General features: G+C 52.3%; 1 protein-coding gene across 3 annotated transcripts in view; it reads right to left on the bottom strand.

The window, feature by feature from the left end:
* Positions 1 to 3,961: 3,961 nt before the first annotated feature.
* Positions 3,962 to 27,886, bottom strand: part of ABLIM3 (actin binding LIM protein family member 3) — a 109,379-nt gene continuing 85,454 nt past the window's right edge. Inside the window, exons 11-24 of one of the 3 annotated variants that reach the window (XM_086679038.1) lie at positions 23,837 to 23,992; positions 22,244 to 22,273; positions 21,638 to 21,767; positions 20,845 to 20,943; positions 19,480 to 19,527; positions 17,333 to 17,467; positions 15,763 to 15,827; positions 14,487 to 14,634; positions 13,189 to 13,218; positions 12,549 to 12,607; positions 11,874 to 11,934; positions 11,145 to 11,152; positions 10,522 to 10,602; positions 3,962 to 6,124 (exon numbers count right to left, since the gene is read on the bottom strand). In XM_086679038.1, coding sequence (XP_086535164.1) covers positions 6,011 to 6,124; positions 10,522 to 10,602; positions 11,145 to 11,152; positions 11,874 to 11,934; positions 12,549 to 12,607; positions 13,189 to 13,218; positions 14,487 to 14,634; positions 15,763 to 15,827; positions 17,333 to 17,467; positions 19,480 to 19,527; positions 20,845 to 20,943; positions 21,638 to 21,767; positions 22,244 to 22,273; positions 23,837 to 23,992 — 1,164 coding nt within the window. In that variant the 3' untranslated portion in view covers positions 3,962 to 6,010. Of the gene's footprint in view, positions 6,125 to 10,521; positions 11,153 to 11,873; positions 11,935 to 12,548; positions 12,608 to 13,188; positions 13,219 to 14,486; positions 14,635 to 15,762; positions 15,828 to 17,332; positions 17,468 to 19,479; positions 19,528 to 20,844; positions 20,944 to 21,637; positions 21,768 to 22,243; positions 22,274 to 23,836; positions 23,993 to 27,886 lie in introns of all 3 variants that reach the window. The other 2 variants (XR_015241327.1, XR_015241328.1) reach the window with 2 other exon arrangements.

Below are 27,886 nucleotides of genomic sequence, written 5' to 3'. Positions count from 1 at the left end.
CCCCGCATGGGGCTCTGTGTTGACAGCTCAGGGCCCGGAGCCTGCTTCGGATTCTGTGTCTCCCTCTCTCTGCTCCTCTCCTGCTCACACTCTGTCTTTCTCTCAAAAAGAAATAAAGATTTTTAAAAAATTAAAAAAAAGACTCTTTTATATTTTGCCTCCCTTTCTATTTTTTCCCCGTCCCTTCCCCCATGGTCTTCTGTTAAGTTTCTCAAATTCCACATATGGGTGAAAAGATACATCTGTCTTTCTCTGGCTGACTTCTGTCACTTAGGATCATACCCTCCAGTTTCATCCACGTTACTGCAAATGGCAGGATTTCATTCATTCTCATTGCCAAGGAGTATTCCATTGTATACATAAGCCACATCTTCTTTATCCATTCATCAGTTGATGGGCATTTAGGCTCTTTCCATAATTTGGCTATTGTTGAAAGCGCTGCTGTAAACATTGGGGTGCAGGTGCCCCTATGCATCAGCACTCCTGTATCCCTTGGGTGAATTCCCAGCAGTGCTATTGTTGGCTCATAGGGTAGATCTATTTTTAATTTTTTGAGGAGGGGCGCCTGGGTGGCGCAGTCGGTTAAGCGTCCGACTTCAGCCAGGTCACGATCTCGCGGTCCGTGAGTTCGAGCCCCGCGTCAGGCTCTGGGCTGATGGCTCAGAGCCTGGAGCCTGTTTCCGATTCTGTGTCTCCCTCTCTCTCTGCCCCTCCCCCGTTCATGCTCTGTCTCTCTCTGTCCCAAAAATAAATAAACGTTGAAAAAAAAAATAATTTTTTGAGGAATCTCCACACTGTTTTCCAGAGCGGCCGCACCAGTTTGCATTCCCACCAGCAGTGCAAGAGGGTAATATGGTACGGGTTTAGATGTTACACACACCAACATATTTGAAGAGTTATGAAAGTATTTGAATCTGTATGAAAAGCCAATAACTGGTCCTTAGGCATCCATACTTTCACTGAGAGTGCTTAAAATAGAAATGTCAGGGATGAGTCCTTGAAAGAAACAGATCACGTAAATAGCAGTAAGTAAATAAAGAATCTGATGGAACTCAAGAAGGTTGTGTTTGAGTGACTGAAATTTGGGAAACACTTTTGGTCATGGGCATAGATGTCACCTTACTTTGTGACCTGATTCATCTGCACACATGGCCCTAATTTGCCCTGAGGACTAACTCTGAGTGTGTGTGTGTGTGTGTGTGTGTGCACGCGTGTGTGTGAGTGTGTGTGTGGCTGCAGGCCTTTGGTTTCTCTTGCCTGTGCTCCTGTGCCAATCACCTTGGACCAGCCCAGGTAAGGAGGCAAGGGGGCTCCTGGGTGGTAATGAGAGGCTGGCCCTCATCTTCACAGCTTCTGGATTTTATTTATTTAGTCTCACTCCAGGGCTTTTGAGTGGCTTGATAGCAGCTCATGGCTGTGTATATCAGCAGGTGTTTATCATTGTGTGGTCAAGACTTTTAGCAACTTGAAGTCTGATGCACAATGAAGCATTTAAAACCTAATTCCACACGGGGTATTACCGGAGCTGGCACAGTTATGGGATGTGAATTACTACGAATTTTAGCAGAGCTTTTCCCTCCTTGAATTTCAAGCCCTTCTCCTCCACGTTTGGCTCTGTTCAGCGGCCGGCTGCAGCCGCTGAACCTTCCACAGCCAGGCCCGTGTTTCTGTTCCAGGTGCCTGTGAAGGTGAGCTGGCTGCTTGTCCTGATCTGCTTAGATGCTCGGTGGGCCCGTTCCTGTGGCTGCAAAATGCGGCCATTGTATTGACTTTAACTCTCACGTTTTGCGATTTCTGTGCCCCCGCCCCCCCCCCCCGCCTTCCTTAAGTTCTGCTTTATTAATGTAAGGTTGCCCCCCAGTGTTCAAAAAGGTCATGTGCATGGGGAAAAGGTTTCCTTCTAGAACTTCAGAAAGTCTGGCACAAATGTGTTGCATTTGTCCATAAAACCCTCACCATGTGTGTGAATCACCTGGCAGTCTTACTCAAATACAGATGTGTATTGAGTAGGTCGAGGGTGCAGCCTGCCATTCTGCACTTCTCACATGCTCCCAAGGTGACTCTGGTGCTGGGGTTGGGGACCACACTCCAAGTAACAAGGCTTAGAGTGATTTTCCCTGCATCTCGTCAGTTAATAACCACAGTGCAAGCCACAGACAATCTCCACAAAGCCTGAATGAATGAGAGGCATCCTTTCTGTCTCCCTGTGTGTTCTCGCCCCTGCCTGCCTTCCCACCTCTTCTAAATTCATTCTCCCCTTCATTCATACCTCTCTGTCTTCACTGGAACACTTACTTCCTCAAATACACCAAACTCTCACCGACCACAGTGCCTTTGCTCATGCTATCCTCGGTGCTCGGGAACACTCCCACCTCTCTTTTTCCCTTGGCTCCTTCGTTTTCATCCTTCAGCGAGTCTGTGAAGTGAGTTCCTCTCTGCCTCTCTCTCCAGTACTCTACTTGTTGTGCAGTAGCTATCTCTGTGTGCCGTCTGTCTCTGTTACTTATGTACAGTCTGTCCCCTCCTCTAGACCGGAGCTATATGACAGTCCACACTGCCTTACACACTGGTGAGTCTTAAGTGCTCTTGCCTCCCAGCAGACGCTCAGTAAGCATTTGCTGGGCGTGTGTGTAGGCGGGGAGCAAAGGGGCATTCTTCAGCGTCCTTTTGCACATTTGAGCCACCTGTCTGAAGGGGCTGTGGTGGGCACGATACTTAGAAGAATCATAGGATGAGAGGTCAGGAAAGGAGATACTTTGAAGCCACAGCTCATCTTGAGAGATGTCAAACATGAAAGAAGTGTTTCCCTTAGGACAGGAATAGGAAATACAGTGGAAATAGCAGTGAGTCTAACATTTCTTAAACAGAGTTATGTCAAATTAGCTCATGACACGCTGGATTAAACAAAGGTAGTGCAGGGCTCTGAGGGACTTTTGGCAATGTGCCTTCTGAGTCCCTAAGGCGAGGGACAGTGGCTGTGGCAGGGACACCGGCTGTGGCAGGGACACCGTGATTCACTCGCCTAGAGGCCCTTCCTTTTCTCCCCCATCTCTCTTCTTTCTCAGCACAGCACCTGCCACCCACTATCGAGTCTCAAAAGGCCCAATACATGACTTCCCAGCCTTCTGTGCAGCAAGGCCATGGACCTGTTCCTTAGTCCTGCCAATGGGACCTGAGAAGTCTCCTGAGGACTCCTGGGATAGCTTTCTGATCAAAAGAGACACATAAAGAGAAATTTCTTTCCTGTTTTTTGATGTGGTCGTATGAAGACACGATGCCTGGAGCCACAGCAGCCTTTTGTAAACATGAGGGGTCACATCTGGGGACAAAAGCCACTGTACCGAGGATGGTGGAAAGGACAGGTGAAAAGAACCTGGGCCCCTGACGGCATCGTCAGACTGCTGAACTGATTTCCTGCCGTGCAGGGCAATATGCACTCTCATTAAGTCACTCTTCAGAAGGCGCTCCTTACTTGTGGCAGAAAACATCCTGACTGCTAAGCGCGGCTAAGCTGGTCTAAGCCCCAAAAGGCTGGACTTGGCTCCTGGCTCCATCACGGTAATCATGTGTCCTCTTGAAAGCTGCTTCCTCATCTGTGAGATGGAAATAATTATTATTTCCTCCCTCCTGGGTTGTTACAGAGGCTGACTGACATGACATGAGGCATATACGAGGCATCGAGACTGGCACACTGCTGGTACTTACTAACGAACTATTGTCATTATCGTTATTTTTTGGATCACGGACCTGTATTTGTTGGAACATCTTGTACCATTTTGCAGGATCCCACGTTCTGCAGGAAACAATCTGGGTGATGTCAAATTTTAATGTACAGAAGGAGAAACTGAGGCCAAGGGAGAGCTGCTCTCTAGACTCTTTTATTTTGGAACATGTGCACGATCGGTCTCTTCCCATATCACACATTTCCACTCACACTGGAAACAACAGAAGGACACAGGTCTGGGTTGAAATTATGTGCTTTTATGGGAAACAGAAAAACCCAACAACAATAACAAAAGCCCTTCAATCTCGCCAAGTTCTCAACCAGTGATAATGAGGCAGTTTCAATGATTGTGTCTGGCTGGGGACATTTCTAAAGGGTCAGGACAGTTGAAATACACTGGCCAAAAAGAGAATTGCAGAGAGGGTTGATGTTTTAAATGAGAGTACGTTAGACCTCTTTTTGGCCCCTCATCCCATCACCCTTTCAAGTCATAGTCTCTTCTCAGTTTACAAAGATCCTTCCTGAACTTTGTTCAAATGCGATCTCTTCCAGAAAGCGTTCCTTGGTCTCCACCAACTGCATCTACCTTTTCAGGAATGCTACAAACATGCTCTCGTGCCATCTCCCATCACTTCCCGCCTTACAACTGTCACGTTTGAGTTCATGCCTGACGACACCCATTGTTAGTAGGCATGCCCCCCACCCCGGCCCAGATCCCGTGTTGCTCATCTTGGTGTTCCCATCTCCTTCCCTTATTCCGTGCTCTGTATACAGCAGGTGCTCAGCATCAGCAGGTGCTCAGTGAGGGTTTGCTGGACTGAAGTCAGTTCTATATTTGCCACGTCACATCACCAGCCTCTTGACAGTGATAATGGTTATTCTCACTTCTTCGTCTTTCCTCCACGACCTCAGAGTGATCTAAATCAAGGCATCTCCAAGAAGGAACAGACCCACCAAACATCACCAACTTGGGGTCAAAGGTTTGGGGAAGGGAGGAGAGGAGTGAAGCTAAAGTTAAGCTTTTACTCTTGTTCAGGAAGGCAAGGGGGCAGGGAAGGCAGCCACTGGGGAAATCCAGGGTGATCGTGAGCAGTGTTGGCCAATGCTTCATTCTGGAATTCTATAAGCAGCCATTCTTCCAAAGGTTTCCCCAATGAGACATGGCCAACCTTGTAGTGGGAGCCGATGACTGGTGGGGGGCTGGTTTGGTTGCCCTTTTAGCCTAGGGACCAGCAGGGGTAGACCAGGAAGCTCTCTCTGGGACATGGCCTGTCCGATGTTTAGAGGGGTATTAGAGGTTGTCTGTCTAGTTGTACTGTTGGAGCTATGATGGGAACATTAGCCCTGTGGTGTGTTGAGTTGTCAGGCACATTGATTGTAGTAAGGCCAAAGAATACAGGCTGCAGTACTGGGCCTCTCTTCCAAAGGGGGGAAGGGTCAGGAGGCGCTGGGAACAGTGGGGGTGAGAGGAGGGTCCCAAGAGGTCCTGCAGCTCCACTTCTAACAGGTGCCCTGCTCTGGCTCCTGCTTCCAGCTCCCACGTCTTCCCTCGTCTCCGCGTCAGGGCCAGGCAAAGGGGCCAGTTGCAAGTGGCGGAGGGAAGGGAAGTGCCTTTTCTTCCCCTACCGTGAGACTTGGACAAGGGAGAGGTTAGGATCAAGGACAGAAGGAGGAGGACTGAGGAGCTGCAGAGAGGCCAAGGCCCTATCCACTTCTGTATGCTGCTGTATCGAGTAGATCCGAGGCCCACACTGCTAAGCGCATCACCCCCAGAGAGCACCGAACTCTTAATTGGAGAGGTGGAGAAAATTCTGCACGGGCTCTCAAAGGCGCTCAGGGACTTAGGGAGATCGCTGTGGCTCCTCCCATGGGAGGGCCCCTCTGGGGCCAATAAGGTGTGAAAACTCCATGGTCAGCATCCACCCTGGAGACTGGGGCAAGAGCCAAGAAGCAGAGAGAAGAGAGACTTCTTCAGGCACCTCCTTAGGAAAGAGAGTTGGACCTTGGGGGACTCAGGTTAGGGACAGATGTTTCAGTATAAAAAGGATCCCCAGCAAAAGGATGGGAGTCCCCTCAAATCCCTTCCCAAACCCCAGAGCACTTAGAAAAGAGAGAGTAAGGAGCATAAAAATATCTCGATGACGTGGGCTTGCCTGACAGTACAGAAAAGCAAGTCTCATGGCAGGCAGTGTGTCCCATTACACAAGAGAGGATTATACCGAGCTTCAGTATAGAGATTTTACATATATCTTTATATAAATGCATATATATTTATAGAGCCTCTGCCTAGAACAGCCGGGCTTGCTTCTTCAGTTCATTCCTCTTCCAGAGGGCCAGCCGGTCAAACTCAGAGATGGTCATGCCGAAGACCTGGTAGAACTCCTCCTGGGACAGGTGGCGCTGAAATAAGGTGGGAGGGGACAGAGAGGGAACGCTTGAGGATGTGAGGTGGAGGCTGGGGGCAGGTGCAGGCAGAAGCGGACCCTGTGTGTATCCTCTGGGCGTGCTGTGCTTGGCGCAGTGTGTGACCCACAGGGGTGTGGGCTGGGTAGATATCAAATGGCAGACCGTGTGCATGAATGCTTCCTCAGAGGGGCTTCTGTAGCTGGTCTGGAGAGGCCCCCCCCTGCCCAAGACTCAGTGGGGATTCTATACTTCACCTAAGTGCCTCCTCTCCACGCTTCGTGGCTGACCCCACCCGCCCGCATCCTGCTGCCTGCATTCTGTGCCCCAGGGGGTGTATGGATGAACGCTATTCCTCCTTCCTTTGGGAGTAAAAGGGGGGCATATCCAAGACTTTAGGGTGCACTTCCTCTTATTAATATTTTTACAGATGGTCCGGAAGGCTGTCCCTCAGGCCGGTCAATGAAAAAAAACTGCTGTTCCTATTTCCCCACCCACCGAATTGTCCTTTCGTATCTGTCTTATATGAAAAGAAATAGGTCACATAATGAAACATGGTTCTGCATTCCTTAGCCGGTTTCCCCCCCTCCTTTCTGCCTCCCCGACCTCTTGCCCTTCCAAGCAGCCTGGAAAGTCGATACGTTGTCAAAAGCTTTCAGAGTTAGAAATATATGGCACCTGAAATGTGGCAACATGTTAACAATTCCTGCATTTAGGTGAAAGGTAGAAGAAGGATGTTCATTTTACTCTTCTTGCAACTTTTCTGGAGGCCTGAACTTTTTCAAAATAAAATTTAACATTATGTTTGAAGAGAGAAATATCTGGCACATATCCTGCCTGAAAACTTACTGGAATCACTGAGATGCCCTGTCGGTCGCCATGATGTTAGCTAACTGAAGACTGAAGGAGATTCACCGAGAATTCTGTATACAGCCACGCAGTAATTAGCCAATTCCCCGCCTGTGTGAACTAATATTTTGGCCACATTTCCAGATCTTGAGGCAAAGGTAATTTTGATATTTTTGGTAGATAATATTGGTTGCTGGTGACTCTGAGCTGATGTTTCAATATGTAACAATATTTAACAACCCCAGCAACCCCTTGCATTGCATTTCTGTTATGCTCAATACGCATCACTGCATGATCGCCCCCATTTTTCTCACTGAATCCTTCCAACAACTCTGAAAAACAGAAATTATTTCTATCCAGTTGAAAGATGAGAAAACCAAAAGCCAAACAGTTAAAATGACTAACTCGGCCGAAAGAGAGGGAGGGCAGGTGGGAGGGAGGCCGGGGTAAGCAGCAGAGCGGAGACCGAAGGCTAGGCTTTCCGATTCCAAACACAGTGCACGATGTTGCCCCCTTGGGCAACCCCATCACAAATTCATAAGTAATCCTTTCTATTATGGAAAAGTTTCAAAAATACTCAAAAGGAGGGAAATCACAAAATGCGTACATCTATGCCCATCAGCCAGATTCAACAGTTATCAAGGGTTTGTTAGGTTTGTTTCATCTTTTTTTTTTTTTTTCTGAAGTATTTAAAGCACATCTTAGACACTGTATCAGTTCATTCCTATGTGCTGCAACACGTATCTCCCCTAGAGATCTCAAAACATCTCAAAGCCTACCGGACATCTTCTTTCCTAAAAACAGTTCACAGTACTTCCTCACAATCACCTAATACCTGTCCATAAGAATATGCCCCTAATTGTCTCAACAATGTCTTCTTGTTATAGTTTGTCTCTTTGAACAAAGGGGCCAACGGCATCCACAAATCACATGTGGTTCTTAGGTCCCTTCAGTCTCTGTGGGGCCAGACAGTGCTTTCTTTTGTCCATGCTGTTGACTTGTCCATAGTTGTCCCACCCACACTCAAGTCAGTGCTGAGAAATGATGTGGATGTGAGGGATTTCTCTTCTCAGTTCCTTCCACAGCAAACACTTAAGGGACCTGTAATTTAACCTCCATCTGTTTTGTTGTTGTTGTTGTTCTTGTGGAGGGTGATGGCTATGGTTGATTCCCTAGCTCATCTTCTCTGCTGTGCCCCCAAATCTTCTTTTATGAGTTTCCATGTAAAGGAATGGCAGACTCAACTTGAGAACATGCTGGAGGAGACTGAGGCTCTCCCGCTCCCCCTCTGTGAAGGACCAGCTGCTGCCCCCTTTCTTTTTTCTCTTCATGTGTCTGTCACATGGTGGGAGGGTCTGGTCCTCATTTCATTTGATTTCATTTCCGCCTCATCCTCTTCCCTGTGCTCATGTGACCCAGCCACACTCACCACCTGCTTTCCTCACCTGTGATAGGGCCTTGGCAGTGGCTGTTCCCTCTGCCAAGGATGCTCTTCCTCCTCATGTAAGTGTGGCTAACTAAATGGTTCACCTATCTCAGGTCTTTGTTCAGATGTCACATTTGCAGCGAGATCACTCTGACCACCCTATTTAACACTGCAACTTACCTCTCCCTCTAAACCCCAATTCTCCGCTGTCCTTTCATTTCTTCCCTCAGCCCGGTTAGTTTCCCATGTTCCAGATCATTTATTTATTATTTGTGTCATTTAGTGTCTGTCTCTTCATGCGAGAACGCCAGCTTCAAAGGGGCAGGGATCCCTGTTTTGTTCACTGGTATACTGAAAGCCCTGAGAACAGGACCTGGCCTATATAATAGACTTTCAGTAAGTATTTTTTGGGGGAATGACAATCTGCACTCTGAGCTCCTTGAGGAGCTCTTCAGTCCGGAGGGGACTCGGGCAGTGTTTGTAGCCCTGTGGTCTCAGCTCGGGCTCCATGTTAAACATCCCTGGAAGCCTCTCTGATGCCTGAGCTCCTTCCCCAGATTGCGATCGAATTGGTCTAGGCTGGGGCGTGGTATCATTGTTTTTAAGAAGCTCCCTGGCTGATTCTGATTCTTAGGGCAGGGTGAGCTTCCTTCATCAGAGCTTCTGGGTGTCCTGGAGGATGTACAAGGGCAATTGGTCCTCTAGGATGAACCAGGTTCCCGAACCTCATTTCTATCCCTGAATGCTGGCTCCACTGAGCTGCTGTGGGAGCTGTCCCCTTCAGCACCATCAGCCACTCACTGTTACAGTAAAGGAGGCCCTCGTAAAAGTGGGGATAATCACATTGCTAGGCTGCTAGCCCAGCACGCTGGAGTTGGAAGGACTCACAAAACTTCCTGGCCTACTCACATTCCCCTCCCTCTGTCCCAACCCTTTATTCTGGGCGAAACCTCGGCCGTCAGTTGAAGGGTGGTTGATATGCTCATCCCAAGGGCTGTTGAACCTCCTTTCTTAGAAGCATTCAATTCCACAAACATTTTCCAGTACTTCCCCTGGTCGGAGCCCCATGGTAGAGGACTGACTGCCTCTGTCAGGCAGAGGAAACAGATAGCTCGTTGCTCTGATACAAGAGAGGGGAAGAGCTGCTTGATCTGCACTCTGGACACAGGGCTGGGGGGGGGCTGGGGGAGGGGTGAGGGACACATCCTGGGAAGGTCTGGGGGGCTCTGGGACATGGGCATCACTACGGGGGACCCTGAGGAGTCAGGAGGCTGGCAAGATGGGAGGACATTCTAGGAGGGCGAGAGGCAGGGAGAGGCACAGTGGAAAAGGGCAGTGTGCTCCTGGATTGGGGCCCAGGGACTGGAACGCCAAGCCAGGTGGAGGAGACTGCTGGAAAGTCCGATGCCACATTCGGGCCTGCCTCTGTGCTTTGTTTATGCTGTTCCGCTGTTCATGATGCTCCCTCCCCCCTCTCCACCCATCCAACCTGCGCCTTCAAAGTCCGTCCGCCCAGGTCACTGCCAGACTCTGTGCCAAGGGCTCTGTGTATAGTGTCTCACTTACTTCCGTTGGCACCTTGCGGGGAGCACCATGATTGCCCCACTCCACAGAGGAGAAAACTAAGGTTTGGAGAGGTTGTCACTTGGCCAAGCTGTCTTGCTGAGGGATGATGGCAGGGTAAGGGCTGCACCCGGAGTCTGACGTGAGACCACCTTATGCTTTTGCCTTCTACACAGCGCTGACTCCCCCATGCTCCCCACCCAGAGCACCGGTTTTCTGTACCATCCTGCAGAAAACCAGTGCTGTGTTTCTTCTTAGCAACCAGTCAGCAGGCCCCTGAGAGCAGGGACCAAATCTAACTCTTGTCTTAAGTCGACAGAAGCATCAGCGGGAGACGTGCTGAAGTTCTGCACCACAGATGCTCATCGGATTGGGAAGGCAGCACAGAGCGTTTCAACCTGGGCTCAAGGAACCAGGCTGGCATCCCTGCGTTTTCAACAAGCTGTGCGACCTTAAAGCTTTTCATTTTCTGCCTGCCCTCTCGAGCTGGGTTAGATCAGGCAACTTCTGGAATCCCTTCAAACCCAAAGGCGCCTGCTCAGTTTTCTATACTTACCTCTAAACGCGTCCGGTCCACATCCTTGGGCAGTCGATTTCTTCCTCTTGTGGTCACCAGCAGAAGTTCATAAGGGTAGATCTAAGGAGAAAGGACAGGGTTGGGGGGGGGCGGTTCCAGGTCAGGTGAAGGTGGTAGGCTTATCCCTTCAGCCGCATGTTGTGTCTGGGCTCCCTCCTCTCCCCAGAAAGGGCCAGTGGTTAAAGTCTGGAGGAAGGGCTGGGTCTGTTCTTGGAGTTGCCTGACGGCCTCAAGGCACCTTCTCCCCAAAGGCAAAACCTGAATCCCCTAATACTGCTAAGAATAAGCTTGGTGGTGTTTGACATAAATGTGGCACAAGGCCTCCTAATTGTAAACGTCTCAGGTCTCGTGATTGGCAAGCCTCCAGAAAGTCTCCGAGGCCCACAAGGAACTGTCTGATTTCAGTGGGCAAAAGACATAGGGTAGGATTTGGGGAAAGCTGGCCAGGGAGGGACCGGATATGCCGGTTTCAAGAGGACCCTTGAGATTATTTATTGGGTGTTTCCTTCCCTGCATAGATAGTGTGGTCATCCTCCTGCTGGCCCCCAATGGAGCGGCTCCCAGGGTCCCAGAGACCCCCAGGGTCAACGTATCTCCTTTACCTTGTACTCTGTAGAGAGAAAAGAGACACACACAAAATGGAAATACATTGGTTTTTGCTTTGCACCACTACACTGGCCTCTGTCTGAGATACCCTGTCCTTGTTGAATTCAGCCCAAATCAAGGCTGGTATAAACGTAAAGGATGGCTAGAGATGGGGGTTGGGCTGATCCAGAGATAGGGTTTTCGACGAGAAGTGACTTTTGAGATAATTAGAACAGAAATAAGAGGAGATTGTGAAACACATGGGCAAGATCACCTATCTTCCAGAGGAATCCTCCCGGGTTTTGGTGCAGCCTCATCCACCTGCCTGAGCCCGCTTGTAGGAACTGCTGGCGGCTGGCGGGAGAGCACCGCTGGCAGAGAGCATGAAGCTCATGGAATGTTCGCTGGGAACAATGTGCATTTGGCTCCGAGAGTTTCCCTCCCCCCCGGGGCTGGCAGGCAAGTCTAGCCGAGCAGTACTGGGACGACGGCATTCTGCAATGGCTCTGGGAACCCAGATGGGACAGATGGCCTGGAGATCACCCAAGGCCAGGGACTTGAGAGGAGGCGGGAAGAGGAGGGGAAGAGGGAGGGAGTGGGAAGGGAAAGGGAGTGTGGGAACTCGGGGTTTGGACAGAGCCCAGCGTAGGGCCAGAATCTGTAGTGATCCTTTGCAGAAGGTGAAGACACAGTTACGAGCAGTGCGTCCAAAGCTGCTGTGGGCCCCAGGACGGAGTGGCACTCACCTCGCATGCCCCAGTTGACGGCATTCATGCTGTCATAGTGGAAGAGGTCTGCGCTGGGTGTCTGCACGGGAGATAGAGCGAGGGCTGGCCTGAGCGAGCTCACTGCTGCCTCCCTAGGGCCATTACCCACCTCCAGAAAATGGCCTGGGGCTGATGGGACATGGCCTCAGAGAAGCCCCAGTCTTAAGTCACGGTGACCCACCTCACTGGCACATCCCTGGTGCCTAGGCGCAGCACGTAGTTAGGCACCCTATAAATATTCATTTATTGGTGAACTACATTCCCTGCCTTCTCTCACTGCTCAAATACCGCTTTTCCTATGAAATCTGTCCTGGCAATTCTATTTAAAATTGCAAATTGCCACCCTCCCTCCCCAAGCTCCCAATCCCCCTCATCCTGCTCACTGTTTCCCTCCCCACCCTCCCCCGCCATAGCACTCACTACCTTCTACAGTCTATATAGTTTGACTTGCATACTATTTACTACTTGCTTTCTGTTTCTCTCTACAAAAATGTTAAGCTCCAACGAGCAGGGGTCACTGATGTATTCCAAGCACCCAGAGGAGTACCCGACGTATGTAAAAAGCTTTCCATAAATATCTGTTCCGTGACCCAATGTCTAGGCTCCGGAATTGTTAACATCTTGGGGGCAATGTCTCAGCACGGCCTCTCTTACCCTGTGTAGCCCATTTCTTCGGTAGGCAGGCAGAGAGGCAGATTTGGAGATGAGGGGGTCTGAAAAGAAACAGCCAAACAATTACCAGGAGTCCCAAGCCAGGGGTCCCTCTCCTTGAGGCTATCTGGCCTCTGCTAATGGCCAATACTGTCCCCCAACCCCGTGGGAAGCGGGAAGGAAAGGGGCCACCGGCTCCTCCCCCTGCTCTGCAGACTGGCAGCTGACTCAGGGATGCCTCCCCCGGCAGAATTCCAGGGTCACCTGAAGCACACATGCACAGTCTTCTGGCCTCACCCTGCACACACCTCCCACGTGTACGAACCTCCCGTGACGAACCCCTGCGTCCTGGCCACCGGTGGCTCTGGACGCAGGCCCTGGATTTGGAGTTGGGCTCAGAGCCCAGACAGGCAGGCTCTCGTGTGGGTAGAAGAGACACGTGCTCTTCCTTTCTCTCTGGGGGCTACTGGGCACGGCAACTTTGGTTCCAGAACCAAAAACTGAGGCCTACGTCTGACAAACACGGTGGGGTGGGCTATTTGAGTTCGGGATCGTGTTGGGACATCACAGCTCCGGGGGACCCGCCTCCAGCTCTGGCTCTCACAAGACACGACAGGCTGAAGGGAGGGCAGGCAGAACATACCGCTGTCAGCCAGGTAGTGGGACCGAAGGGCTGCAAGAAAGAAAAGCCAGAAAGCCGTGTTCGGGAGGGCAGACGGACACGGTGGAAGGTTCATGGGGACAAACAGACATGGCTCCCATTCCTGGGCCACCCTGGCTGGTGGGGAGGAGGGCCCTCCTTCGCCACCTCTCTTCCCACTGGTTAGTTTTCAGTCGCTACACCTGCCCCGCCTGCCCCCTCCCCTGCCCAGCACCCGGTGCAAAGCGGGTGCTCTGTGACATTTGCTGCACAGAGGCCACTGGAAGGAACTGCGTTTTGAGCGACTCTGGTGCACTGCACGGAACCCAGAGCCAGAGGCTGAAAACACTGCCCCTTGGTAGTCAAACAGGGAAACAGGCACATCGATTTATCCTGGCTCTGCCACTGGCCGATACCTAATTGCTGCAAGTTACTTAATCATGCTTTGGTTTTCTCATCTTAAAACGGGGAGAGGTAGTGTCTCCCGTCTGGGGGTTACTGTGAACAATAAATGATACACGATGATTCCATAAGGTTTTAGCCCGGTGCCTGTCACCATACAAAGCACCAAGCAAAACTGACTTTATCACCTTCACCACCACCGCCATCTCAATCTTGCCTAAAGTCGAGGTGCAGCAGGGAAAAGAGGGAACAGCTTATGGCCTTGGAGTCCCTCTGACTCGGGTCCGACCCCACTTGGCTCTGTCACTTACAGGCTTGTGAGTGGCCTGGGGCAAGCAGTAAGCTCAGGTCTCTCATCTATAAAGTGGGTGATAATAATCCCTCGACGTCGCCGGTCTTTGTGAGGACCGAGAGTGATAATGTATTTACGAGTGGTGGGCATAGGGGATTATCCATTAAGTATTGAGTGGAGATAGGATTTCCCAGCAAGACTGACTCCCACAGGGGTAAGGGAGGGAGGGAAGCATGTGTGTCCAGGAACAGGGAGGAATTTACAATGAGAGGATCTCTGGGCAAAGTGCCTGCTCCAAGGTTCTTCTTGTTTTCTTCCTGTGATGGGAGGCTTACTACCTCAAGAGGCAGTCACTTATATCGTTGAGCCATTCGGGCTATTAGGAGACATTTCTCTTTGCGCTGAGTCTGACCGAAAGTCACAGCTTCAGACGCCCCAGAGAAACAAGTGCCCGCTCAGGGCAGAGCATGGTCTTACTTAGTGCCCCAGACAGCACCTCACCAAGTGTGCATTCTAGACCCAGGCAAGGCCATAAGGAGTTTAAGATTCATTCAGGGAGTTGGAAGGAAGTGCCCCCACCCCCACAGACTTCCAGGGCGGTGCTTACAGCCATTGAGGGACATGTCATAGCCAGCTGTGTGCAGGGCCTCCCGGCTGCTGGTGGAGCTCCGGGGTGGGGTCCAGGGATCCGCGTAGGAGCTGGACCGGGCCTTCATCTCCTCCTTCAGAATCAGCCGGCCAATTCCGCTCTGGAGCTGGGTGTGGGGGAGGGGCGAGATGGAGTCAGAAGGAGGCAAAGAACACTGAGCCGGAGCAGGCTTGGGGAGAAGGGTGGGTGACTGGATTCTGGTGAACCTCTGTCATTTTTGCCTTCCCCAAACCCCGCAACCCCTCCTCGCAACCCCGCAGCTTCATTTGGGACTTCGTCCCTCTCCCACAAGCAGTGCCGTGGTCTGGGGATGGGGAGGAGTCTCCGGTGGAGGGCACTGGAAGTGGGCCTGGCCAACGGCACGTGGGCAGATGGCTCTAGCTGGGCCAGCGAGGGCCTTCCTTGGGACTCTTGTCACTGGCACCCGTGTCTTTTTAAAAAAAATTGCTATAGAGGTGACATTCACATAACACACAATTAACCACCTTTATCTAGTTCCGAACATTGTTTATCACCCCCCAAAAAGACCCTGTCCCTGCTTCCCTCTCCTCCTGGGCCCTGGTATTCACGAGTCTGCGTTCTGTCTCTGTGCATCGACCTGTTCTGGACATCTCCTAGAAACGGGATCATCCAACGTGTGGGCTTTTGTGACTGGCTTCTTTCACTAAACATACGGTTTTCGAGGTTCATCCACATGGTGGCCTGTATCATTATGTCATTCCTTTTTGGGTCTGAGTAACATCCCATTGGACGGGTACACCGCGTCTTGCTTATCCATTTGGGCAATGATGGACATGTGGGTGGCGTCCACCTTTTGGCTATCGTGCAAAGTGCGCCTAGGAGGATCCATACACGTGCGCTTGTTCGAGTCCCAGGTTCCCATTCTTCTGGGTAAATTACCCAGGAACGCAATTGCCAGCCTTTCCCTGGTGGCTGCACCCCTTTCCATTCCCACTGGCGGCGCGTGAGAATAACCTGCCTGAGCACCGGGGCAGCACAGACGTGAGCCAGCACAAGAGAAGGGAGAGACAACTTTCCTATGGCAATTAGTCGAGCGGCTGGATCTAGTCATACCGGAAACTCCCCCTACCGTTTGACTTTTTTGGTTACGCAAGGCTGTATGTCTCTTTTCTTTACCATAAGTGGGTTTGAATTCGGTTTCTGTCCCTGTCAAATGAAAAAATCCTCAGTAACATACCGCCTAGGCATCTCACCCAGGGGGTAGCCTGCTCACCTTGTGCATGCTGCGGTCAAAGTCGTCTTCCTCTCCTCCAGATGAGAACCTTCTGGCTCGGGGCACTGACAAAAGACAGCTAGGATCAGCTCCCGCGTGTGTTCCCCACTCAGCCTGCCCCCGGCAGAGGGCCCAGAGGGACACAGAGCCTCGACAGGTGAGGGGTTTCCTTTCAGTCCGCCACTTTCCAGCCGAGTGACCCCGATGGAGTGTGGGTCTCCTGTATGGGAAGGCCCAGCAGCCCTTCCCATTCTTGGCCATGAAGGGCAGGTGAAGCCAACTGCCCAAACACAGCCAATGAGCCTCAACATTGGGATTTTTCTTGCTGCTGGCGGGAGAGAGAAGCCCTCTTTCTGCCAAGGATAGGCCTGGGAGAGCCTAGACCTGCTGGAGTTCATCCTGCCATATGATAAGGGCAGACCCGGCCTGAGAACGGAGCCACCCCGGGGACAGGACCAGCCCCAATGACGGCCATTCACCTCTGGATCCAGCTCTGCCTCAAAAACTTTCACTCTCATGACCCAGAAAATCTGCTTTGGCTTAAGCCATTTGGAGTTTTTTTTCCCTCTTTTTGGGTTTATTCTTTTGTGGTTGCAATGGTCTAAGATCCCTCTGCCCACCCCCCCCCCCCACGCCTCCCCAAAACACGTAGCTCTCGAAGATCGCTGTCTGCTTTAGGATGTAGTTGCTTGTGTCTTATCTCCTTTCCCAAATGGAGAATTTTTTGAGGGCAAGGCAGGGCCCATCTCCGAGCTCCCATGAAGCTTTGCTCAGAATGGACATTCAGTCAGTAAAGGTATGCACTGAATCAAAATGGAGCTTGATGACAATGTGCCCCCATGCTTCATGGGTGGGGACCCATCTCTCCAGCTGGAGATGCCTGACCGGGTGGGATGGCGCTTTCAGGACCCCCTGCCAGGGTAAACTCCCTTTTCTATCTTCCGAACCATTTTCCAACCCACAGCCAAAGTGGTCTCTTAAACACACACATCTGATCCTGTCACTCTCAATGGTTTCTTACTGTTTAGGATAAAGACCCACATCCTTACCTCAATGCACAAGGCCCCATGGGATGTGGTCCCTCAGCCCGCACCTGCTTCCCTCCCTCTCTGGCTCCAGGTTAAGCTGACAGCCTTTCCTTTCCTCCAGTGGAACCCGCCCTCCCACCTGGGGTCTTTGCAGATGTCCTTCTATACCCTGCTGGCTTATGTCCTCCCCACTCTTCCTGTGGCAGCTGAGTATCTGCTTTGAGAAGGTTCCATCACGTTCTAGACTGGACTGCATGGCGCCTCCCACTAGCTCCTCTACCTCCGTGTATCACCTCCCGTACATCACTTCCCTCTCCAGCGGGGACCTATGTCTCCTCCATAAAGGCAAGAACCTGGTCTATTTTGCTCCCCGTTGACTCATTAGGGCCCAGGGCTGACCTTCAATACATACATACATTCATACATTTGCCGAATGAATAAATGAACAATTGTGTGAAGGAGTGGGCAACCGTCCTAGCCCTGCTGTGTCCCTGGCACAGATGACAGGGCTCTGGTCCAGGCTCCTCTGTGGGGCGCGTTACCTTTGGGGGACCCATGGTAGGTCCAGTACTCAGACTCTGCAGCATAGTAGGGGTCTGGTGAGTAGGCTGGACTGTACTTGGAGGCCTGGCTGATGTCTTCACTTGTTTTGCTTTTGGTTGCTGTTGACAAATCGCCTGCAAAGGACCCAAGGAGAGAGCTTCAGGGAGGCAGAGTGTCCTGGAACAGTGTACTACATACTCTCTTCCTGCCTCGGCCAGGCTCCAGCCTGGGGGAGGGAGGTCACTCTGACGCCAGGGTCTAGGACATGGAGCATCAGAGCTGGAAGAGCCCGCAGGCCAAGCCCCCTCATGTTATAGTTGGGAATCTGAACACCAAAGAGGGCAAGGGGCTTACTGAAGACCACACAGCAAGTAGACCAGAACGGGACCAGACGCCTGCCCAGGGCTCCTGCTACCACATTTCACAGACTCCCAGGGCTGCTCCCAAGAGAACACTAAGGCTGTGGCTCCTCCAAGTAAGATTAAGCAGGTCCCAGGTGATCCCATGTCCCTACCTTCCTCAGCCTCTAGAAACCTGCCTTGTTTTGTATTTGAGCCATACGTAGGGTGGGAATCACCAACCAGGGCCACGTGCTGCATATCAAATTTCCCCTCCCACTAAAATGCCACATCTTGCTTGGGGAGACTCTATGGCCCAGAGAAAGAGCACTGCACAGGGTTCAACGATGCTGGGTTCTGGCCCCAGCTCTGCCACTTAACTAAGCTGTAACACTGGGCACCTCTTGCCCCTCTCTGCCTCAGTTTCCTCATCTGTAAGTATCAGAATTGGTCTTGCTGGGTCAGGTGCCATCCGGCTTCAAGCTTCCACAACATGGACCATCAAACCTACTGCAGCCACAAAACCATCCAGGGCAGTGATTTTAGCACAGCCCAAAGCCTGGCAAGAGACCGACTAGGGCGGAGAGAGAACTGGAGACACAAGTGAGCCCCCATGATCATCTCAGGAAGAAGCGATAGGGACTATCCCACGCCCTGTGCAGTCAGAGCAGCAGAGCGTCCTGGGATCAGCCCCTTGCCAGCTCCAGCCTGTGCACCCTCCCCCAGCAGCACTTGCTTCCAAAGCTTGCAGATTCTCTTGAACTTGGGTCCTGGGCAGTCGCTCCCATCTCAACTGATGTCATTCAGCCTTTTCACGTGCCCTCTTATCCCTGCAATCTACCTCCACCCCAAACGCCTCCTGCGTCTGCTCTGGTGCTGAGCCCAGCTGGAACATCCCACAGTCCCGAGGCGTTTGAGACCCTGGGGGTCTGTTCTGGACAAACTGGCTTTGTCAGGGTTGGTACGTTTCTGTGGCCACTCGGGATGCACGGCTTGTCATCCACAGCCACACATAGATATGCACGTGCTCACAGAGTCACCTGGACCCCAGCCCAGCCCCCTCTGAAACTGAGGAAATTGTCAGGTCTCAGCCTAGAGCCGTGATTTATATTTGTATCGCTCCTCCACCAGCTCAGTGAGCTCAGATCCCAGTCCTGGGCCACCTCCACCTGTTTCCATCTTCCTCCAATTCTGTACCCCGCCCCCTCTGTTACCCCGGTAGCCTGTGGGCATGTGAGGGTGATACAGGGTACCAGTTGCCCCTGTGCATCCTCAATGCAAAGGGCGTGCTTCATCGGCTGAGGCTCAGTAAACGCGTTTGCAAGAAGGAACAGGTCTCAGCGATGCCTGACTTCTCCTACGGGAGTGCAGGTAGGAATCATGAATGGAACTCGTTATGGTGTGGATTCCTCGGTCACACTCTCAGTATTTCTAATAAGAAAGTCCAGAGCAAGGGAGGGACCAGGGCATCTGCTCGAGTATCCATGCCTTGGAGTGCATGCTCCCAGCGCATTTGAGAAGGGTTGCTCTGGCCATGGAATTTAGGACACCAGACAGCAGGGTGGTGGGGTTGGAAAGTAGGTGGTAAAACATTTAGGGGACACGAGAGCTTCCTTCCTCTTTTGAAATGACACCAAACTCCCCCCCCCCCCCAGTATCACCTCAAGTGATTGGGGGATAGCCAACAAGAAGGACAGAACTGCAGCCCTTCGTGCGTCCCTCCATGTGGCCCCAGCAGACCATCTGCACAGATGGTGAATGGCCCCGCCCCTTGCCTGGCCACGCCCTCTCCGCCCGACGGACCGTACCATGCTGTTTGTAGATCGGGGGTTTCCGGTAGATGTTACTTTCTCCAGCTGCCAGGCCGACCCAGAAGGGACCAATGGGGAGAGGAGAGACAGAGAAAGAGAGAAAGACGGAGAGCGGAGGAAAGGAGACAGCAGTTGGTCAGCTGATCTGAGAACGAAAGACAGTCAGCGTCTTTCCCAAGGGTGCACCACCTTTCCCCGGTGGACGTCCTCTTTCAAAACTTAGTTTCCAACCTCAACCCGGGAGGTTCTAAGAAAGGTGAGGGAGGGGAGAGGAATGGATGGATTCTAATGGTGCGGAAGAAGGGACGCGGCTCGAGTGGTGGGCATGCAGGCAGGAGGCGGCGCGTGCTCAGCCGGACCCCATGCAGGAAGGTGCCCCCTGCCTCCACCCTGCGGCCACGCCTCATTCCACGCACAAGTGCCCAGAATGCTTCAGCACGATCACCCTCCCACTCGCTCAAAAACAGACAGGATGGGACCTTTCCCGGGCAGTGGAGAAAGGTACAGATGAAACAGCAGGATGAGCTCCTGGGGAAAAGCGAGTGGGGAGTAAACACCTGAGCTCAGAGTTGGGAGACAGGGTTGAGGCCCGGCTCTGCTGAACTCTGGGCAAGACCCTAAGTCAGACCTACAAGGTCACCGAACCCCTGCCTTCCGCTTTATCTCCTATCACTCCCCTCGCCGCTCACCACTTCCAGGCACGCTGGCTTGCTGCCAGTTCAGTGTTTCAGGGCCTTTGCACTTGCCGTGCCCTCTGCGCGGGACTTTTTCCCTGAGATCTTCAATGGCTGGCTCCTTCTCATCTTTCCCCACCCCAGTCACTCTACCGCGGTGCCCTGTTTATTATGTTTACTGCACATATCATCTACCTGAAATTACCCTTTTACTAAATTTCTTTCCACATATAAACACCATGAAGGCAGGACCTGGGCTGGTTTGAGCACATTTGCAACCTCAGGGCCCAGAACAGTGCCTGGCTGTATAGAGAGAACAACAGAGGCTCAGGAAAGCTAAGTAACTGGCCCCAGCTCGCAGGCTTCTAAGTGGCGGAATCAGGATTCAATCCCAAGAGTTTTGATGCCAAAGCCCAGGACTTCCAGCATGGTTACTGCCGGGTTCCGGCACGGCCCTCAGACACTCGAGGCACTTCTCCGGCTGCTTCGTGGTGGTCTTGATCAAGGCTGGCTCTGTCAAGTGGGTGGCCCAAAGCCCATGGGCGAGTCGGGACTGCAGGGTGGGTTAGTGTGGGTAGCTGGTTAGGGAGGGTCCCCAGGAACCGGCTTCTCTTCGCTGCCGGTGCAGGGCGCCCGGCGTCCCCATGGAGCATGCACCCGTGCTGGGAATTCCGGGCTGGCATCCTACCTGGGATGTGAAAGTGCTTGGGAGCCTGGTAAGAGGTCGGAGTGGAGGACCTCACATCTAACTGGCTATGGTATGGAGAGCTCCGGCCACTCTCGGGCCCTGGAGCACGCAGGCAGTGGTCCCCAGAAAGAACAGAGGCACAGAGAAAACAGGCATTAACGCGGTGGCAGTTAAGGCAGCAGTGACGTGATGACAGCAGGGATGGCAGGGAGGGGCTGTGCTCTCATGCACCGTGTCTGCAGAAACAGGCTGGACCCTGTTTTCTTGCCTCACCCCGAAGTCAGATTTTGTAGGTTGTAAGAATCAACTCCACTGAGCATCAGCAAGGTGACTTTGCACCTCTTAGCTCCCCACCACCCCTCTTGATTACTTCTTTCCTTCGTCCAAGCACCTGCTTCACCCCTAACCTCAAGGTGGACGTGGATGGCCTGACCGGAGGGGGTAAGGCTGGGCCTGTTTCTGGTCCTCTGGCTCTACCCTCTGGATGGGGCAGGCCAAGGCCAATGGCAAAGGAGTCTTCTTCCAGCCAAGGCTGCTGGGATGCCTGTCACTTCTCTCCTGGCAGCTTACCACCCGCCTTCCTGTTGCTTCTCAGCCCCTTCTCTCCCCCTGCTAGGGGCATCTCAATATGGCCCAGCTGGTCACCTGGGTGTGGTCACAGACCCCCAGAGGGCCGTGCTGTGATGGAGATCTGGGGCAGGGGCCCTGGGCCGTCTCTGCAGCTGGCGACAGAGCCGGCCACTGCGTTGTCCCCCGGCTCTTCTTGTCCCTTTGGGGCTTCCCCCTTCCTTACCAGAGCGGTAGTAGTGGTGAGGCGAGTGGGAAAAGGTGGGAGACATGCCCTGCCGGCTGTAGGTGGGGGAGTCGATGTATCCTGGGCTGGAGGCCCTTCTCTGTCGGAGGTCCAGGCTCTCGTAGATGTCCTGGGGGAGGAAGTGGGCTGTGAGCAAGGCCGGCAATGCGGCAGGCCTGTGGCTCAAGGGTCTAGCAGGCAGATGGGGGAGGGACATGGAATCTAGGATTGTAGGGGATCCAAAATTCATGGTGCTGCCCTTCTGAATACAGAGGCCCCCTCCCTGGGTTACACACATGGCCTGAGACAAGTTTTTGGGGCCTTCACCCATCACTCTGTCCCTTGAACAGAACCCGTAGGTCACGTGCCTGGAATCCTGGCCAAGGATCAGAGGAGCATCAGGAAGGCCCTCTCTGGGTAGAAGGGGTGCACCCTCTACTGTTTATGCCGCAGCCACTTCCTCCAGATCATGCTTCTAAGTCTCCTGTCTGTGCTGTGGTTGGGGAGCCCCCCCAGGGGGCTGGGGAGGGGTGAAACCAGGGGTCGGCTTGGTCAGCATAAAGGGACACAATCATATAAAAGGTCTTCCTGAACCAGCTCGATTACCTGGGAGTAGGGAGATAGTGTTCCCAGCGACTTAGAAGCGAAGAGTTTGAAGGCCATGGTGGAAGGAGCAAAGGAAAAGAGAGGAGGGAGAGAGGAAGAGGGTTAAGTAGCACAGCAGAGGCCGGCCTGCAGCTGCTCCTGGGCCCCCTCCCCAGACAGCAGGTGCATTTAGCATAACGGGATACCAGCAGTGCCCACAGACAGCAGGAAACCCAGAGATGGTGCTCTCCTTTTACCAACGGGAAACCAAGGCCCAGAGAGGGCATGGGGTGGTTCCGGGCCTCTCGGGTACGACGTGGCAGGGTCTTCGCTTGGACCCAGGCTTCTCCACCACAAGCTCAGAGCCATTTCCTGACCCCTCCTTGTCCTTCTACCAGTTCACAACCCTCTGTGGTTCATGACAATAGTGCGCAGGGCGGGGGACCCAAATGTAAGGCCAACTGAAGGCCAGGCCGCTGCCATCAACGTGGGAGCTGGGTTGGAGGGTGGTATAGCAGCCTGGAGATGAGACATCCCATCCTGCAGAGGGCGCTGGTCGCTCAGCCCCTGGGACACCTGCTCAATGTGAACACAGCTCCTTAAGTTTCCAGGACAAGTCAGAAATGCAGGTTGTTATGTGAAATCTCTCCGTGTGTAAATATTGGCAACTGATTTGCATTTTCAAAAGATACTTTGTGAGTGAAATAAAACAGATCTGGAGTTGGCTTTGGCTCGTGGGGCCCAGGGAGCCGTTTCTGGCTTCAGGAGCATCAGCTTCTACCTGACACTTGGTCCCCTGTTCCCGGTTCGTATTAGAGGCCCAGAGAGTCTCGGCATTGGGCTGTCCAACCAAAGAACCCTAATCCCTTTAGAGAGGAAGGGGGCAGTGCTGGGGTGGGGACAAGAACATGGGTCCCTGCTCCCCAGGCCAGGCCTTCTTCTGCTTTAAACAATCTCAGTTCAGGGGCCATGGATGGGGCTAGAAGCTGCCTGAGATAGAGATTGCCAGGACCTTCGGGGTAACAGCCACGCTGCCTTCTCCAGAGAACACTTTCTCTTATCCAGCCACCACTGAATTATTTCGAAAGCCATCTGATGCTGAATTTTTAAAAAGTGGCTCTTGCTCTGAGCATAGGGACTTAAGACCAGGTGCAAAAACCAGAGAACCAACCTACCAGGGATTATAAACCTAAGGCCACTGAGCCTGTCAGGGGGTGACAGCCATGGGCTGCGTATAAGATTACTCCACTAGAAGAAGAACAATAGCTCAAGTGATACGTGGTCACAGGTTCTCTGCTTCCATGTTGGGGTTCTCAGGGGGTGGCGGAGACTTGGGAGAACTGGGGAGCCCATGTCCCGCCTATAGAAGGCGCTGCTCCCCCCCTCTCCAGATGGTGGAAATTCTGGTGTACTGTCACCTGCTCTGATTTTTCAAGAAAAGCCAGATTTCTGGGTGAAAGTTTGATTTTTAAATGTTGACTATAAATTCCAGTTTATAACAGTCCAGGGGCCAGCACTGTGGAAGCCGAAGTGTCTGTCTGTGATGGAGTGGCTGGGGACCCTGTGGGCCTCCTCTCCTTCGACAGCCCCCGAGAGAGGGGCGAGACGCCATACCTCTCCATAGCCACATCTCTCCAGCATCTCGTCGGACGTGTATCTGGAATGAGGCTCGTAGGAAATGAGGTCGGGGCGTTGTACCTCGTAGATGGACTTGACCTTGGGGAGAGCTGCCAGGTCTTTGTAATTAAGGATCTCATTATCCACTTTAGCCTGAGGAAGAGGAAAGGTATAGGAAAGAGGCAGAGAGATAAGAGGGAAAAGGGAGAGGACACAAAAACCAGGCACTGGGGCAACGAGCTTCTCCAGGTTCCGCTAGAGACAAGGTCTTAGGAAGATGAGGAGAGTGTTAGAATCAGGCAGGTCATAGAGGCCATCCATTCCAACAGGGCTAACACTGATCGAGCGCATTTTAGGTGGGAGGTCCTGTGCTTTGCAGGAATTGTCTCCTCTAAGTGTCCGGATGCCTCTGTGAAGTCAGTGTCAATGTTACTACTATTTTTCAGAGAAGGAAACTGAGGCTCAAAACGTTCTGCACTTTGCACCGTAAACTTTGCACCAGTAGGTTTGAATCCAGTCTGAACCACACAGCCTGGGTGGGGACTGCCTTTTGACCCCTCACCCCCACCCCCCGCCACAGGAAGGATATCCTCATTCATGGCTCCTTGAAGATGATGGAGATGATAAAGACAATTAACCATGGAGAGTGAAACACTAGCTAACACTGGGTGAGCACTCATCATGGGCCAGACTCTGTCCTAAGTCCCCGGTAGGAATGAACTCCGTTAACTCCTACAACTCACAACGCTACTAGTAGGCAATCCTATCATCTCGATTTTTTGAATGAGGAAACAGGCACAGAGAAATCAATGAACTTGCCCAAGGTCATACAACCAATAAGTAGCAAAATCAGAATTCAAACCCAGCCAGTTTAGCCTGGGAACTGGCCTTCTCCAGTAGCCTCTGCTAGCTTGGCAGGTGGAGAGGTGGAGAACTCTGCCGTTGGCTGAGTTCAGCCTTCTAGAACTGCATTGATCAAGAAGAGACAGCTTCCCCTTGCATGGGGCAGACCACCTCTCGTGGCTTCTGAAGCCATGTCCTCTCCACGTCTGCATCCTCCACCTGTTCCCCCTGTGACCCGCTTCTGCTGTGGTCATCAAGGATCTGTCGCCCCATAACTACTGTGGCTTGCAAGGTCCTGACATGAGATAAACTGTGAGGCCACTAGACAGAGACTCCAAAGAAACTGAATTATCCTCATGACATTCTTCTAGTGCCTTGGGGCCCAGGTGAGTCTCCAGCCAAAGCTACGGCAGAGAGGGCAACTTTCATAAAGACCTTATGAGCACTCCTGTTTGAAACACTTTCCAGGGTCCTTCCACCATTCTGTCCTGGTCCCAGCCCACCACTGTTTGAGCACTTTGTGTTCATTCTCCATTGCTTCTAGATCCACTGTCCACTCCTCCTTGCCCTGATTTGGGCTCTGAGACCCCATGGGCTACATCAAGACTCCCTGGATTTCAGTTGGGTTGGGTCAATGCGGGGGGGGGTCACCTGCAGACAGGGGTGATGGCGAGAGAGGCTGTGCACCTGTGTACCTGTCCCCTTGGCACCGCCCTTGCCCCACTGGCTGTGGTGGGCATCGATCCTATCCAGGGTTGCCTTTCACGGCGCCAGCTTTCGCCAGGCCATCTCTTCAGGCTTAGGGTAGTGACAGCTCCTGCTGCTGTAGACCCTGCATGCCACACTCTGTCTTGTGGGTCCTCTAACCCTGCCTACACCTCTGTAAATGGTCCCTTCGCAGAACCTTCTCAGCTAAACCCTTAGAGATGCACCGTGTCATCTCTGCCACAGCCTGCCCAGCTCAGGCACCGTATCTGTACCGATCTGGGGGTGGGTGGGTCAAGGGAACCTTGTGAGAAGGGTCCACCTGCCGAAGTAACTGCCGCCTTTTGTTGTGGGATGTTAGGTCTTGACCTTGAGAGCTCCTGGCATCTTGCAGACTTGTCTCGACCCATCAATATTCTTCTCAGTGCTTTAGTCCAAACCTCAGAAATACTAAATTTATATTTCTTCCTGTAGGCTTCTTGTTTATAGGGTTATAAATGAGCCTTAGGTTTGGAGGTGCAGTGATTGAACAGAGGCATCCCAACATAATTAGCCAGGAAGGAAGGCAGAGAACATGTGGGGCTGGTCGAAGACAAACCTCCTGAAGATGATTCTAGCAGTCAAGCGGGGGATGAGCAAAGCTGGAAAGAGCCTGCCCCCTCCAGGTCCAGTGATAACTCTATTTGAATACCAAACCTCAGTATTTATGAAAATTAAGCCAACACTCTTCTCTTTCTGCCTGTTATCGCATGTTCCCAAAGCGGTGGGATGGTTCCTTCCCTGAATTTGGAAGCCATGTTTGGAATGGTCTGATCGAAAACATGGCCCCCATGACGTGCAGTCACTCCCCAGAGCAGCTGAAGGTGAGCGTTCTAAAAAGTGAGAAAGGAGAGTACAGAAAGGGAGACACATGTCTACACTGGCACGTGCGGGGAACTGATCTCCACGGGCAAGCTCCCCTCCCCCCCCACCCCGGTGGACAGCTCAACGGCAGGTGTCCCCAGCTGCTTTTGTTCACTTGTATGGAGCTGTTTCTCAGAGGGGCGACACGACGCTCTTTCTCCAGGACTCCAGGGTGCGCATCACCAGGCCTAGTTTGTTTCACAAAGGTTAGCCAGGCTCCTCAGAAGCAGGGGAGACCAGCCAGGGATGAAAGGCACTAGAGCACTGCTATATGTATGTATTCCCCAAGTTCGTATATCCTGGCAACGCTCTGCGGGAGACGTGCTCACTTCTGTCAATAGCCTTCTCATGGTGTAGGCCCTGAAACTAAGCTCACGAATTCTGCGTGCGTCTGGCCCGGTTCATAGCACCGGGGGGACGACAGTCTCTCTTGTTCTGGACAGGATTCTTCAGTGAGTACGGCCTGTGATCGAAGCGCTGGTCTGCGGGAGCCGCAAGGCAGTATTGACCATACTGAAGTTGCTGTCCATGGTAACTTTTAGGTCTGATTTTCATTGAACAGAGGAAGAAAGGAAAGGAAACAGTCCCACTAAGGGGCGTTATCCAGGGATCAAGGAGGAAGCTGGATGTGGATCTGAGGTAAAATCGTGATGAAGCAATGGTGGTCAGGGCCCACTCAGGGCTGGCTAGTTTGGGGACCGTATCTAGAACTTCTTACCAGGAGTGGTTTTCCTGCTGTAGACCGCTCCCCTGCCCCACCTCTTCTTCTGGCCTTCGTGGCCCCTCAGACTTGGGGAAGGCTGGAACAGTCTGCAGTCAGATGGCTCCTCTTCTTTGCTCATCTCTGTCCTCTCTGGCTCTGCCTCCCCCACCTGCTTTAATTCACTTCTGTTTCTCTCTCAGGTCTGAGCTTAAGTGTTTCTTTCTCAGGATTCTTCCTCCAGTTGGTCCTAGACTGTCCGTCCCTCTGTCCATCTGCACCATCATCAGAGCACCCTGAACTTTTTATTCCTAGTAGCACTTATCAGAACTGTGAGCGATTACGCATGTAGTCAATGTCATGAGGACAGGCATCAAGTCAGGGCACTTCACCACCATTTTCCAGCACAGACCCAGCCCAGAGGAGACACTTAGCACACGTTTGTTGAATGAATGAATGAATGAATGAATGAATTACATATCCAAGGGACTTCTGAGCTCATCTGGCTCAACACTTGTCCCTTCTGCCATGTCCCTGCAAGTGATGAGTTTCTCTGTTTGAATGCTTCGGGGATGGCAGCTCAGGCACACACCTGCGGTCCTCTCCACCTTTGAACTTCTTAGGTCACCAGTAAGCTTTTCTTTACATTTGCAAATCCACATTCATACGTCTTCTTCTTCCTCTCTGCCTCCTTGTCACCCAACCCTATCTCCACACGGACCTCCCCCCCAGTCCCTACTCTGAATGCCACTCTGACCACAGATTTTGGTCTCACTCTTGTCTCAGTTAAACAATGGGGAAGGACGCACACTGCAGGGGTCTCAGAGCTCATCAAGGGCTCTTCTGTCTTTGCACTTTCTTGGGATCCTGCTGCACTTGATTATCCCCGTAACACT

This window comes from Puma concolor, chromosome A1, assembly GCF_028749965.1.
Source record: "Puma concolor isolate L17-30 chromosome A1, mPumCon1.1.hap2, whole genome shotgun sequence".
Lineage (NCBI taxonomy): Eukaryota > Metazoa > Chordata > Mammalia > Carnivora > Felidae > Puma > Puma concolor.
This window is presented reverse-complemented; position numbering and strand designations above follow the sequence as displayed.